We start from the raw sequence: 11,451 nt of genomic DNA, 5'->3' as shown, positions 1-11,451 counted from the left end.
AAGATAATAAAAATAAAAAAAATTAAAGAAGAAAATACATATTAATAAACCGGAAGTAAAAAAATTAAAAGAAATTAGCTAAATATAAGGGTAAATTACAATACCTCCAAAGATATGGTCAAATTACGAAAAAATCCATGATGTTTGGATAATTACAACTATCCTCTCAACTATGAATCTTCTCACACGTACACTCTTATGGTGTCAAATTCAACATAATCTTCTCGATTCTTTTCCGTGGAATGTTCTCTAATTTGTACTCGTTTTGTGCAAAAATGCAGTTTCTTACACACCATAATCTGATATATGCAAGTCAAAAAACACATATTTTAATCATCTTGTTTCAAAATGTGGATTGCGAATGGGATTAAACGGGTACAAAATTGAGAATATTCCATATAATTTAGAAAATTCCACAAAATTTATTACCGCAAGGGTGGATTTATAGTTGATGGGTAATTGTAATTTCCCAAACACGAGAGGTGGTTTTTTCATAATTTGACGATACCTTAGTGGTGGTTGTAATTTACCATAAATAAAAAAAGGGTAAATTCCACTATCCTCCCTTGTACTTTGGCTCGATATCACTTTACCCTCTTCTACTCTCGATTGAATCGATTTGCCTCTGTACTTGAAAAATTGTCTCAGTATGACCCTCGTCGTTAGTTTTCAGACTTCTGACCTTAATAACGACGTTCGATCGAAGTCTGAAAATTACAAAAAAGTCACACCTCCCAATTTAAATAATTATTAAAGAAAAGAATAATAATAATAAACTGTGATGGGAGTCGTGGACTATATTTTCTCGTTGTCTTGAATTTTATATTATTTTTTAATAATTATTTAAACTGAGAGAAGTGGCGTTTTGGTAATTTCAGAGGTTAGATCAAACGGTGTTAATGTCAAATGTCTGACAACTAACAACGAAGGTCACATTGAACAATTTTTCAAGTACCTGGGATAAATCGTGCAATCGAAAATAAAATGGATAAAATGATATCGAACCAACCTAAAAGGGGAAAATGGAATTAAACCTAAAAAAATGAAATGAGATCGGATAATGCACAACTAGAAGGGAAAACATTCAATCTATAGAGTATAGACATGTTTAACTCATGCCTAATTTGATGAAGGTGGTGGGGCCCATTCCAAATGACAGAAATTTCTTAGCATTATCCTGCAAAAAGGATCCCATTTCCACGTCAGCTGATGAGAGAGAATCAAGAAACTTGGGGAAGAAAACTGAAAAGATATGCCACCTAACCAAGAAATTGACAATTGCATATTCCTGAGACCCACCCCCCACCCCCACACAATTTTTCTTCTGCCTATATATATACGCCCCCTCTTACAATTCTAAATTCTTTCTTTCTCTCTCCTCTCTCTCTCTCTCTCTCTCTCTCTCTAGTTTTGGTCCCCTTCACAGCAGAACCTATACTCAAAGGTAAACCATCTCTCTCTCTCTCTCTCTTCATTTTTTTTTGTTTATTGTTTGTTGGTATTTTTATTTTATTTTATTTACTTTTTATTTTTTTTATTTTATTTTTATTATTATTTTGTGAATGTTCATGTTCTTGTGGAAAATTTTGTGGTTTTCTGGGGTTTGAGATGTTAGTGGCGGCAATTGAATATTAATTAATTACTGGGTTTTTTGGTTTTAGATTAATTTTTTGTTTCGTTTCTCCGTTTGAAGGAAATGTGATCTGATTTTTGTTGTAATTTACTTTTAATTTAATTTTTAATTTGGTTGAATGCAAATGCTTATTATGTTTTAGGATTGTAATATTGAGATAAATTAGATTTGTCCTGGTCCTACTAATTAGGATATGATAATTAATGGTTTAGATCTTGACCATAATCTTGAATATCGAAATTTCTCCGTTTATTCTATGCATCTCTCTTTCGTCTAATATCCGAACATTTGAATCATTACTTTACGCCGGTTTAAACTTTTTGTGCGGCGATGCGACGGAATAAATAGACGAATGTAATAATTACTTTTGTGAACTCTAGGGGTGGAAGTTGATTAGTCGAACTTATGTTAGGATTTCTTTAACATTTTCCTCGTTCCATTTTCATTCCATTGATAACGATTCCTCTCGTTTCTTCTCAATCTTGTTGCTTACAGGTCCTGCCATTGGAGGAGTATTTCCGAACCCCGAGCGACAAATTTACTGCTGTACAATATTTGGATAATTAGTAAGTTTCGTGAAATTTCTATCCAACGATCGGCTTTCTTTACGTCAGCCTGTTGACTTTGTTTTGCAATTTTTATTTTTGTATGTATATATACATAGTTTCGCACGAGTGCTTTATTAATTATTACACCACTTCTCGAACGAAAACACGAGCTCTATATTTTTAAACTTGTAGCCTATTTGGCATTTTTCGTTGTTTTTTTTTCTTAATATTTATCTGGTTTACGCAGATCCGTGTTTCTTTACGAAACTCTGCTTAATTTCGATTCATTTATACTTCTCGAGAAAAACCTTGAAAACGGCAGTTGAAGGTTTACTCAAAATTTGTCGATAATTACTAAAAAAGGGGAATGATTCTTCGTTCAAGATATGATGGAAGTCAATGGTATAAATACCCACAGCAATGAGACGAGACCTTTGCAGAATCCCACACCCGTAAATTTACAGAAAAAGCCCTCCGAAAATATCCCGAGCACTTCCGTATTTGTCAATAATGGTACCGTCTTTGCTTATATTCTTTATTTCAATGTTACTGTGCATTTACGATTTTACCCTTCTCTAAGGATTAAAAACACTATTGTGTAGCTGCAACTGTATGGAACGAGAGCAGAAGAAAATGGATCGGAAACGTATCTAACAGGTCGGAAAGAACGACAAAGGATCCAATTATAAGGTACTTTCTCTCGAACATGGCTAATAAAATATTAAAAAATTACGAAGACCTATTTTGCAAATTTGCGTCATTTGTTCTTGCAGTTGGTCAATGACATACGAAGACCTACTCTCGACTCACGAACCTTTCACCGAACGGATTCCTTTAACCGTAAGCTAACTTCGCACTATCCTCGTTTAGATATGTACGAGTTAATCTTCTCGATTTGCAATTTTATTTTTTATTATTGATGGTAGTTGGGGATTTTGCAGGAGATGGTCGATTTTTTGGTGGATATATGGCACGATGAGGGGCTTTTCGATTAGATTAAGAATCTTGCAAGCAATTATCATATGATTGAATTTCAGATAATGGGAAAAACCTCATTCTTATTGTTGTTGTATTAACAATATATGATATAATCATTAGTTTGTATTCTAGTATTGATTGTAGTCCTTCTTCAAACCTAGAAGAGCTTTAGAAACCAGATATTTTTTTGGTTCATTTTATCAGATATATACATCGTGCCAAAAAATCTGTCAAATTACGAAAAAAACCCCTCATATTTGGTTAATTACAACCATTCGTCAACTATGAATCTTCTGACATGTCCCCTTTAAGATGTCAAATTTAGTGGAATCTTCTAAATTATGTGGAATATTCTCTAGTTTTTACCCCTTTCCAGTTCCATATTTTGAAACAAGATGTTCCTCTTGGCTTGTAAATAGCATATTGTGGTGCATTAGAAACTGCATTTTTTCACCAAACGACTACAAATTAGAGAACATTTCACAAAATCTAGAAGATTCTGTTGATTTTTACATCATAAGGGTGGACGTGTAAGACGATTCATAGTTGAGGGAAGTGGCTGTATTATCCAAACATGAGGCGGTTTCGTAATTTGACCTCATCTCAGGAGGTGACCGTAATTTACCCATTTTTATAAAGGGGTCTTTAGCAATAAACCCCTTGGATGAGTAATAAATGGTGATATGTCCAACCCTTAAATCTTTCTTTGTGATAAACCCCTATAAATATTAATTCCAATACTACCCTTCTGAAATTAGAAAATCTCCTACCCAAAAATAATCCATCCCATTAATACACGTCCCTTTCCTTAAATAATGCCAAAATAATAGTAATTTTTTTCCAACTCAATATTCAAATCCCTTGAAATTAGCCAACTAATTAAAAAAATAAAAAATCACCTTAATATACTCCATAAAATCAGCCAACAAATAAAAAAAAAAGAAAAATTGCTTCTTCACATACAAAATCAAAACTCACGTGCAAGATGAAGTTTTTTTTTTAATTATTTTTTTTTCATGTTTTTTTAATATTTTCTTAAATTCTTTTAAACGAAAAACTGATTTTTTTTCCCGACAAGTTTACTACGCCGAATATGACTATAGTTGAATAAGATTATAGGCATATTTTCTTAATTTTTTTTAACGAAAAATTGATTTTTTTTCCCCGACAAGTGTACTACGCCGAATATGACTATAGTTGAATAAGACTATAGTCTAATATGACTATATGTGACTATATCAACTGTAGTCATATTCTTTCTTTATATTGCATTTTTTAAAATTTGTAACTTCAAAATTCCAATTATATAGTGAGGTAAAGTGATGTTTATCAAATTATATAAAACAACTAAAATTCCCTATTGTTTAGGGAAACAATGCAATCAACATCCACACAAAAAGATCACAAAAAATCACAATTTGAATCTTGTTATTACAAGTCAACTTGAAACGAGAATATAGAACATATTCGAATATGACTACAATGATATTCAACAGTAGTCATATTCGAAAAATACATAAATATGACTATAGTCATGTTGCTGCTACTGTACATATTTGAACTGTATTTTCAGATTTGGAAAAAAAGAAAAAAGAAGGAGAAATTGAAAAATACATAAATAAAAAAATTGATAAAAAATCATTATATACATATATATCGACTCCACTAACTCAAGTATGATGATAGGCTCCCTCTCTCTCTCTAATATTTAAAAACACACAATCACAATGAAAAAACCTTAAATGCCAAAAGTAATCATGAGTTGCTGAGAAACTTCCAAGAACACGAAAACAGAAAGTAGCAAAAAAAATCGAATAGTCACATTCGAACCAGACTGTAGTCACGTTGATGTTGCTGCTTCAGATCTGGAGAGAAAAAAAAAAGAAAAAAATTAAAAATAACGAAAGGAAGGTGGTGTGATATGTATGAGGCGACAACATGATTTTTTTGGGAGGTTTGACACCATAGCAAGTCTTGACGGCATTCGAACCAGACTGTAGCCAAAAAAAAATTGAATAGTCACATTCGAACTAGACTGTAGTCACGTTGATGTTGCTGCTTCAGATCTGGAGAGAAAAAAAAAATCGAAAATAACGAAAGGAAGGTGGTGTGATGTGTATGAGGCGACAACATGAGTTTTTTGGGAGGTTTGACACCGTAGCAAGTCTTGACGGCATTCGAACCAGACTGTAGCAAAAAAAAAATCGAATAGTCACATTCGAACCAGACTGTAGTCACGTTGATGTTGCTGCTTCAGATCTGGAGAGAAAAAAAAAAGAAAAAAATCGAAAAATAACGAAAGGAAGGTGGTGTGATGTGTATGAGGCGACAACATGAGTTTTTTGGGAGGTTTGACACCGTAGCAAGTCTTGACGGCATTCGAACCAGACTGTAGCAAAAAAAAAATCGAATAGTCACATTCGAACCAGACTGTAGTCACGTTGATGTTGCTGCTTCAGATCTGGAGAGAAAAAAAAGAAAAAAATCGAAAATAACGAAAGGAAGGTGGTGTGATGTGTAGGAGGCGACAACATGAGTTTTTTGGGAGGTTTGACACCGTAGCAAGTCTTGACGGCACAACCCTAGACGGCGGCTGTGATCTCGGTGGTTGGGTGAGTGGATAATGGCGGTGATGTGAAAAGGAGGGAGGAGGGCGGCGACGCTGGTGTAAATCTCAAATGCAAGCGGCAGCGGCAGATCTGCAAAGAAGAATACGGAAAAAAAAAAAAAAAGAGAGGAAATAGAGATTACGAGAGAACAGAGAGAGTTTCACGTGAGAGAGAACGGCAAAGAAGAAGGGGAAAAAACTGTTGTTAAGGATAATTATGTCTTATCCTATCTTAATAAGGGGGTCTCACTAATTAAGATTGGGATATGGGTGTGGGAAAAAGTCTAAAAAGTCAAGTGGGTTTTTTACATAATATTTTCCATTTTAGGGGGGGATTGCATATTTCCCCTTTTATAAAATTATAACTGGAAATAACAAATTTAACTTTTTATATGGTAATACTAACTAGAGTAAATTACAACCAACTTCCTGCTATAAACTGTAATTGCAAAAAATCTTATCTTTTAAAAATTACATCCAATTCCATTAATTTTGTAATTTTTTTACATCCACCCCCTATAAAAGGATGTTAATGTAAGAGAAACCTACAAATTGCAGGACTGGATGTAATTACGTAAATATAAGGGGGGTTTTTTCCGCGTAAATAGACCTTACCTCAGGGGCCCGGTTGTAATTTACCCTATTGGAAATTTTAGCTTAAAAGTACTTAAAGAAACAAAATAAATAGAATTATTAAAATAAATTGAGAAAAAAATGGGAAACTACAGCGACGAGGAAGAGGACGATACCTTCTACTACCGCTACTCCTCCGCCGCCGCACCGCCGCCGCCATCGGACACGGCATCCAAATCCTCCCGCGGGGGAGGCAGGGGGAGCCTAGCACCGTCGAAATCGACGGTCTACATCAGCAACGTGGACTACAACCTGACGAACTCCGATCTCCACATAATCTTCTCCACCTTCGGGAAAGTAGCGAAAGTCACGGTGCTCAAGGACCGGGCCACGCGCCGGAGCAAGGGCGTGGCGTTCGTCCTCTTCGTGAGCCGCGACGACGCCGTGAAGGCCGCCGAGGGTATGGACAAGAAGGTGCTCAACGGGCGAACCCTACGCGCCTCGATCGCGTCGGACAACGGACGCGCGTCGGAGTTCATCAGGAAGAAGGTGTACAAGGACAAGAGCAGGTGCTACGAGTGCGGAGAGGAGGGCCATTTGTCCTACGAGTGTCCCAAGAATTTTTTGGGGCCCAGGGAGCGGCCGGTGGCGAAGAGAGGGCGGCGCAGCGGCGGCGGCGGAGGAGGAGAAAGTAGAGGGAAGAATTATGAGGGTAATTTTGAGGAGGAGGAGGAGGAAGAGGGAGATGCTGTTTTCGAGACGGAGAATTGGGCGTCAGTGGTGGATGGTGATGGGGCGGCGGAGGAGAGGTTGTTGCAGGGTGGTGTGGTGAAGAAAGAGAAGAAGGGTAAGAAGAAAACTGGTTATTTTAGTGATGAGAGTGATCATGAAGATTAACTCTGCTACTGTGTGTGTGTGTTTTTCTTCCTCTTTTTTTTTTTTTAAATTTAATTTAATTTTTCTTGGTGGTGTTTGTTTGGAATTTGCTAATTCTTCTAATTTATTTCTTTCAAAATTAAAACGAAAAATCTTGAACACATTCCGCAAGCGAAAAACCCGAACAATAACATACTGAAATTTCACAATTCTTGAATCTGAAAACGGAACCGGAGAAGAGAAAAAAATGAGCGAAAAATACATCTGATATACAAATCACTAGATAGTCCAACTGCAGTAAACTATACATGATCGATAATTGAGAATTGTCGGGTTTCCTACACTTGCAATTTCGCTACAGGTGATCGATTAATTTATCCGGTGATATTGAGGAGGCCGGATTTTTTTGTCGATTCTCCGTCTCTTCGGACTTGTATATATTGCCCAGAATCTATGCTTTTTGGTGAAAGAAAAAGCGATTACGAGGCAGGAGTGAGTTTATGCAAAAATCGAGCACGAAAGTCATTTTGATTTGGATTTCTTGAGCTCTTCCAAACCCAGTGCCCTCATGTGCGCTGGGGTTAGTTCAATGTGCTTTCCTAGGCTGTCCAATATCAGACAGTATGTATATCATCACTTCACACGCAAAGTTTATTTGTGTTTCCAAAAATGTCGAAACCAACACTACAAAAAGGAATATATACACAAGAAAAATGTCGAAAATTCAAAACTTACGCAAGATCAGAAGGAAGCCTGAAACCACCGATGCGTATACGTTTCAGTGCATGAATCTGAAACAAGCATGAACACAATCAACTTAAAGGCGAGGGGTAAAACGTAGACGGTTTTATGTGGTATTCGTTTTGCCACTATTACGAATCGTCGAGGATTAATAATAACCGCTGGTTTAGGAATCAATAAAAAAAAATCAAGCATCATATGCTAAAGGGACACTAGAAATTCAACGATACCTGAAGCCCGGCATTTTTCACAAGTTCTCGCACTTCGTGGTTTCTTCCCTCGTGAACCTGCACCACCAAAGAAATGGCATTTAAATATTGTCGAGAGAAAAGAACTAAGAATACCAGAAAAGCACTAAGTAAAGCATTTGAGTATAGCAGTACCACAATGCGAAGCCGAGGTCTTGAAATATCGGGCTGTTGCGGTAGCAACTCCACTGAATCGGGGACGCACTTTACACCTTCTACAAATGTTCCTTCACTAATGGTCAACAAGTTCCGCTTCGTGACCGCACCATTAATAGTTGCAATGTATCTACGAACCAAAAAATCGATGGGGCGGTTATTAGATCATAAGAAAGCATAGCATCGTCAAACATTTTAATAACAAAGCCAAAAAGAAACTTTGAAAACGCTATTATTTAATGTGTTAGCAAAAGACACGAACATTGATTATATAATATTTGTCAAACTCGTATGATTTACAATTCGATTCATCGTTTCGACTTTTCAACTTTTCAATTTGAATCTTATGAGTAATTCGCTTCAACTCTTGTTTTTCACTATTATTTACGGTTTAATCACTGCGATTTTTTTATTCGATTCGTGATTTAACAACCATGGATGAGATGGCATGCTTGCATTTGATAGATAAGAAGGAAGAAAGTGAGTTTACAACTTTAAAGTTGACGAACAAAATCAACAAAAGTGAGTAAGTATATATAAACGGAGTTCCAAGTCGTACACAAAATCTAGCAAGAGAAAAAAGGAAAAACGAAAGCACAAACTTACTCCTTGGATAAATTAGACGAAGGATGTGAAACCTTATTTGCAAACTCACCTATAAATGCATAAAAATAGACCATTAGTTCAAATATTCGATTCGTCGGGCCATAGATGAATGATTCATAAGATACGTGTACCATCATTCGTCACTATAATCAACCCGGTTGTGGCAACATCAAGACGCCCAACTGTAAAAAGTCGCGGCTTTGGTATTCCCGGATTCCTTTTATCCTGAGGAAAACGCATCGAACATCTTAACTCAGAAAAAACGATATTTTCATAAGTGTAGTTTCACACTAAGCCTAAAAGAATTAGTATCGGGAAGTAAATCATACCCAACCCTTCATAAAATCATCAAACAGAGAAAATACAGACTTCGTTTCTTCTTCTCCAGCTGAGCATATATAACTGCAATAATTTTTATATCAGCTCCATCGCTTCATAGAAACCGAGGATACGTTTTAGGTGCCAAGATAACGAGAGATAGAGTTGACGAACCCTTTCGGCTTGTTTAGAGCAAGATAAACCTTTGGAGGAAGTTTCTTAGCCAGTCGACTTCCGTTAACATATATAATATCTCGGGCAGGATCAACTCTGGTCTGCCATATCATCATAAGCAAACGAGACAAGTATTACTTACACGGAGAACTTCTCATCCCCACAATCAATATTTTGATGATACAGGTGTCGAATGAAGTTTTATTGGATCTATTTTAAATACATCTTACTTATAGAAATACATAAAATCGGTAAATACGATACTTAACAATGACTCTGAAACAAACCTGGGGCGTGTTGCAAACGGAACCATTGACAGTCACCTTCCCTTGGAAAATCAGCTCTTCGCTACTTCTCCTAGATGCCACTGTCAATCAAACAACATTACTTAGTAGTATATAACATAATTGTTTTCGGGTTTTTGGGTTTTCGGGTTTTTCAGGTTTTCGGGTTTTTTGGGTTTTCGGGTTTTTCGGTACAAGTACTCGGGGGTATTCTACACAAACAGCCTGGCAAGAGCTGTGAACTAAAATATGGGCTCCTCAAAAGGAAGATTCTTGAAACAATTGCAAATTCGAAAAAAACAATCCAATTCTCTGTAAACACTTACAAGAAAAGTAACTGAGGATACACATGTAGCATACAACACCACACTAAGGTACTACTGGAACAGCACACTGTACAACAAAATCATGCAATAAATGAAATGCATACTACAGCAGAACCTCGATAAATTAATAACCTCGCTTAAATAATAGTTTCTTTTGGTTACGACTTGGTAAAAACCTACTACATTAGAACCTCGATTAGATAATAGTTTCTCCCGGTCCCAACTCGGTGAAAACGTTTTAAATTTATTAACTTGATAATTCAATAATTCGCTAAATTAACAGAATTTCCGTATTAATTTATAGAGGTTTAACTGCAAATTATTAGGTCGGTAATTTAATATTTGGTCAAATTAATAGAATTTTGCTAGAGGTTCGACTGTAGTATATACCTCCGGCGGTGGCCAGCACCTTCGCGAGCCGCTGCGGCGGCTCCCGGAACCTCTCGTTATAGAATCTCCGAGCCGCCTTGGAGTATTTGGGCTCAACGTATTGCATTGCAGCCTTGGCTTTCTTAGCAGGGGTTTTATCATCCCTCTTCTTCTTTTTCTGCGTGCTTTCATTCGCCATGGCTTTGAGGAACCGCTGCGGCGGCATCTTCTGGAGGCTGATGTTGCCATTTTCGTCTCTCAGAATCCACGGGACGAGGAGCTGGTCTCCGGAATCGATTCCCGGAGCGTTTGTGGGGTCGGATTTTTGTAATTGGGGCTTAGGTTTAGGAGGGGCGAATGTGATTTTGAATTCGGCGGCGGCGGTGGTGGTGGTGGTGGAGAGGGATGAGGTAATAACTGTTCGGAAGTGGCGGCGGGGGAGGATGAATGATGTTTTGGAGAGGTGCAGGGTTGTGAAGGCGGTGGCCGCCGCCGCTATCGCCGCCATTCTGCGGTGGTGGGGAAGGAAGTGTTGGAAAGTAAACAGTGTCTACCGTTGGGTTGGGGATAAAGTTCTTATTTTTATTTTTAGATAAATTAAAATAAATTAGAATATTAGTGTTTAATTAATTAATTAATTTCATTGGCTAATTATGATTACTCGGATCAAATCTTCAAAGGTATTTTCCAACGGTCTAGATCAATCTTGATTAAATTCTTTTAGATCCATTCAAAATCACTCCAAATTTTACACAAATTAACTTATTCTCACTTAATTATAATTTTTTTTGACTAATTCTCTCTCTTTGCTAAACAATTATCTTATTAAAAAGTGTAAGAATCCGATTCAATTCTCCAATTATACTTTAATTTGTTATAAATTATTTAGCACGAATAGTCAGATACGTAAACTGCGATACATGGAAATGAGAAAACGACATGTTTAAAAAATGGGGATATTAAAATTTGGGGAAAATGTATCAATATTAAAAGTACATGGGTATATTTATAAA

General features: G+C 36.5%; 3 protein-coding genes across 3 annotated transcripts; 2 read left to right on the top strand and 1 right to left on the bottom strand.

Annotated features, from left to right (window-relative positions):
• Window positions 1-995: 995 nt before the first annotated feature.
• Window positions 996-3,366, top strand: LOC105963490 (uncharacterized). Its single transcript, XM_012987897.2, has 6 exons — window positions 996-1,444; window positions 2,129-2,199; window positions 2,429-2,694; window positions 2,784-2,871; window positions 2,955-3,021; window positions 3,123-3,366. The coding sequence occupies exons 3-6, from the start codon at window positions 2,568-2,570 to the stop codon at window positions 3,174-3,176; spliced, it is 336 nt and encodes a 111-aa protein (XP_012843351.1). The 5' UTR covers window positions 996-1,444; window positions 2,129-2,199; window positions 2,429-2,567; the 3' UTR covers window positions 3,177-3,366.
• A 3,093-nt stretch (window positions 3,367-6,459) lies between these two features.
• Window positions 6,460-7,368, top strand: U11/U12-31K (RNA recognition motif and CCHC-type zinc finger domains containing protein). The gene has a single exon (XM_012987864.2). The coding sequence runs from the start codon at window positions 6,482-6,484 to the stop codon at window positions 7,235-7,237; it is 756 nt and encodes a 251-aa protein (XP_012843318.1). The 5' UTR covers window positions 6,460-6,481; the 3' UTR covers window positions 7,238-7,368.
• A 16-nt stretch (window positions 7,369-7,384) lies between these two features.
• SVR1 (pseudouridine synthase family protein) lies at window positions 7,385-11,047 on the bottom strand. The gene is made up of 10 exons (XM_012987863.2): window positions 10,460-11,047; window positions 9,747-9,826; window positions 9,460-9,560; window positions 9,297-9,369; window positions 9,099-9,192; window positions 8,968-9,016; window positions 8,341-8,491; window positions 8,188-8,244; window positions 7,952-8,007; window positions 7,385-7,820 (listed from the first exon to the last, which is right to left on the bottom strand). The coding sequence occupies exons 1-10, from the start codon at window positions 10,944-10,946 to the stop codon at window positions 7,739-7,741; spliced, it is 1,230 nt and encodes a 409-aa protein (XP_012843317.1). The 5' UTR covers window positions 10,947-11,047; the 3' UTR covers window positions 7,385-7,738.
• Between the last annotated feature and the right edge of the window lie 404 nt (window positions 11,048-11,451).

Source organism: Erythranthe guttata, chromosome 6 (genome assembly GCF_056151865.1).
Source record: "Erythranthe guttata isolate IM_541 chromosome 6, IM_541, whole genome shotgun sequence".
Lineage (NCBI taxonomy): Eukaryota > Viridiplantae > Streptophyta > Magnoliopsida > Lamiales > Phrymaceae > Erythranthe > Erythranthe guttata.
This window is presented reverse-complemented; position numbering and strand designations above follow the sequence as displayed.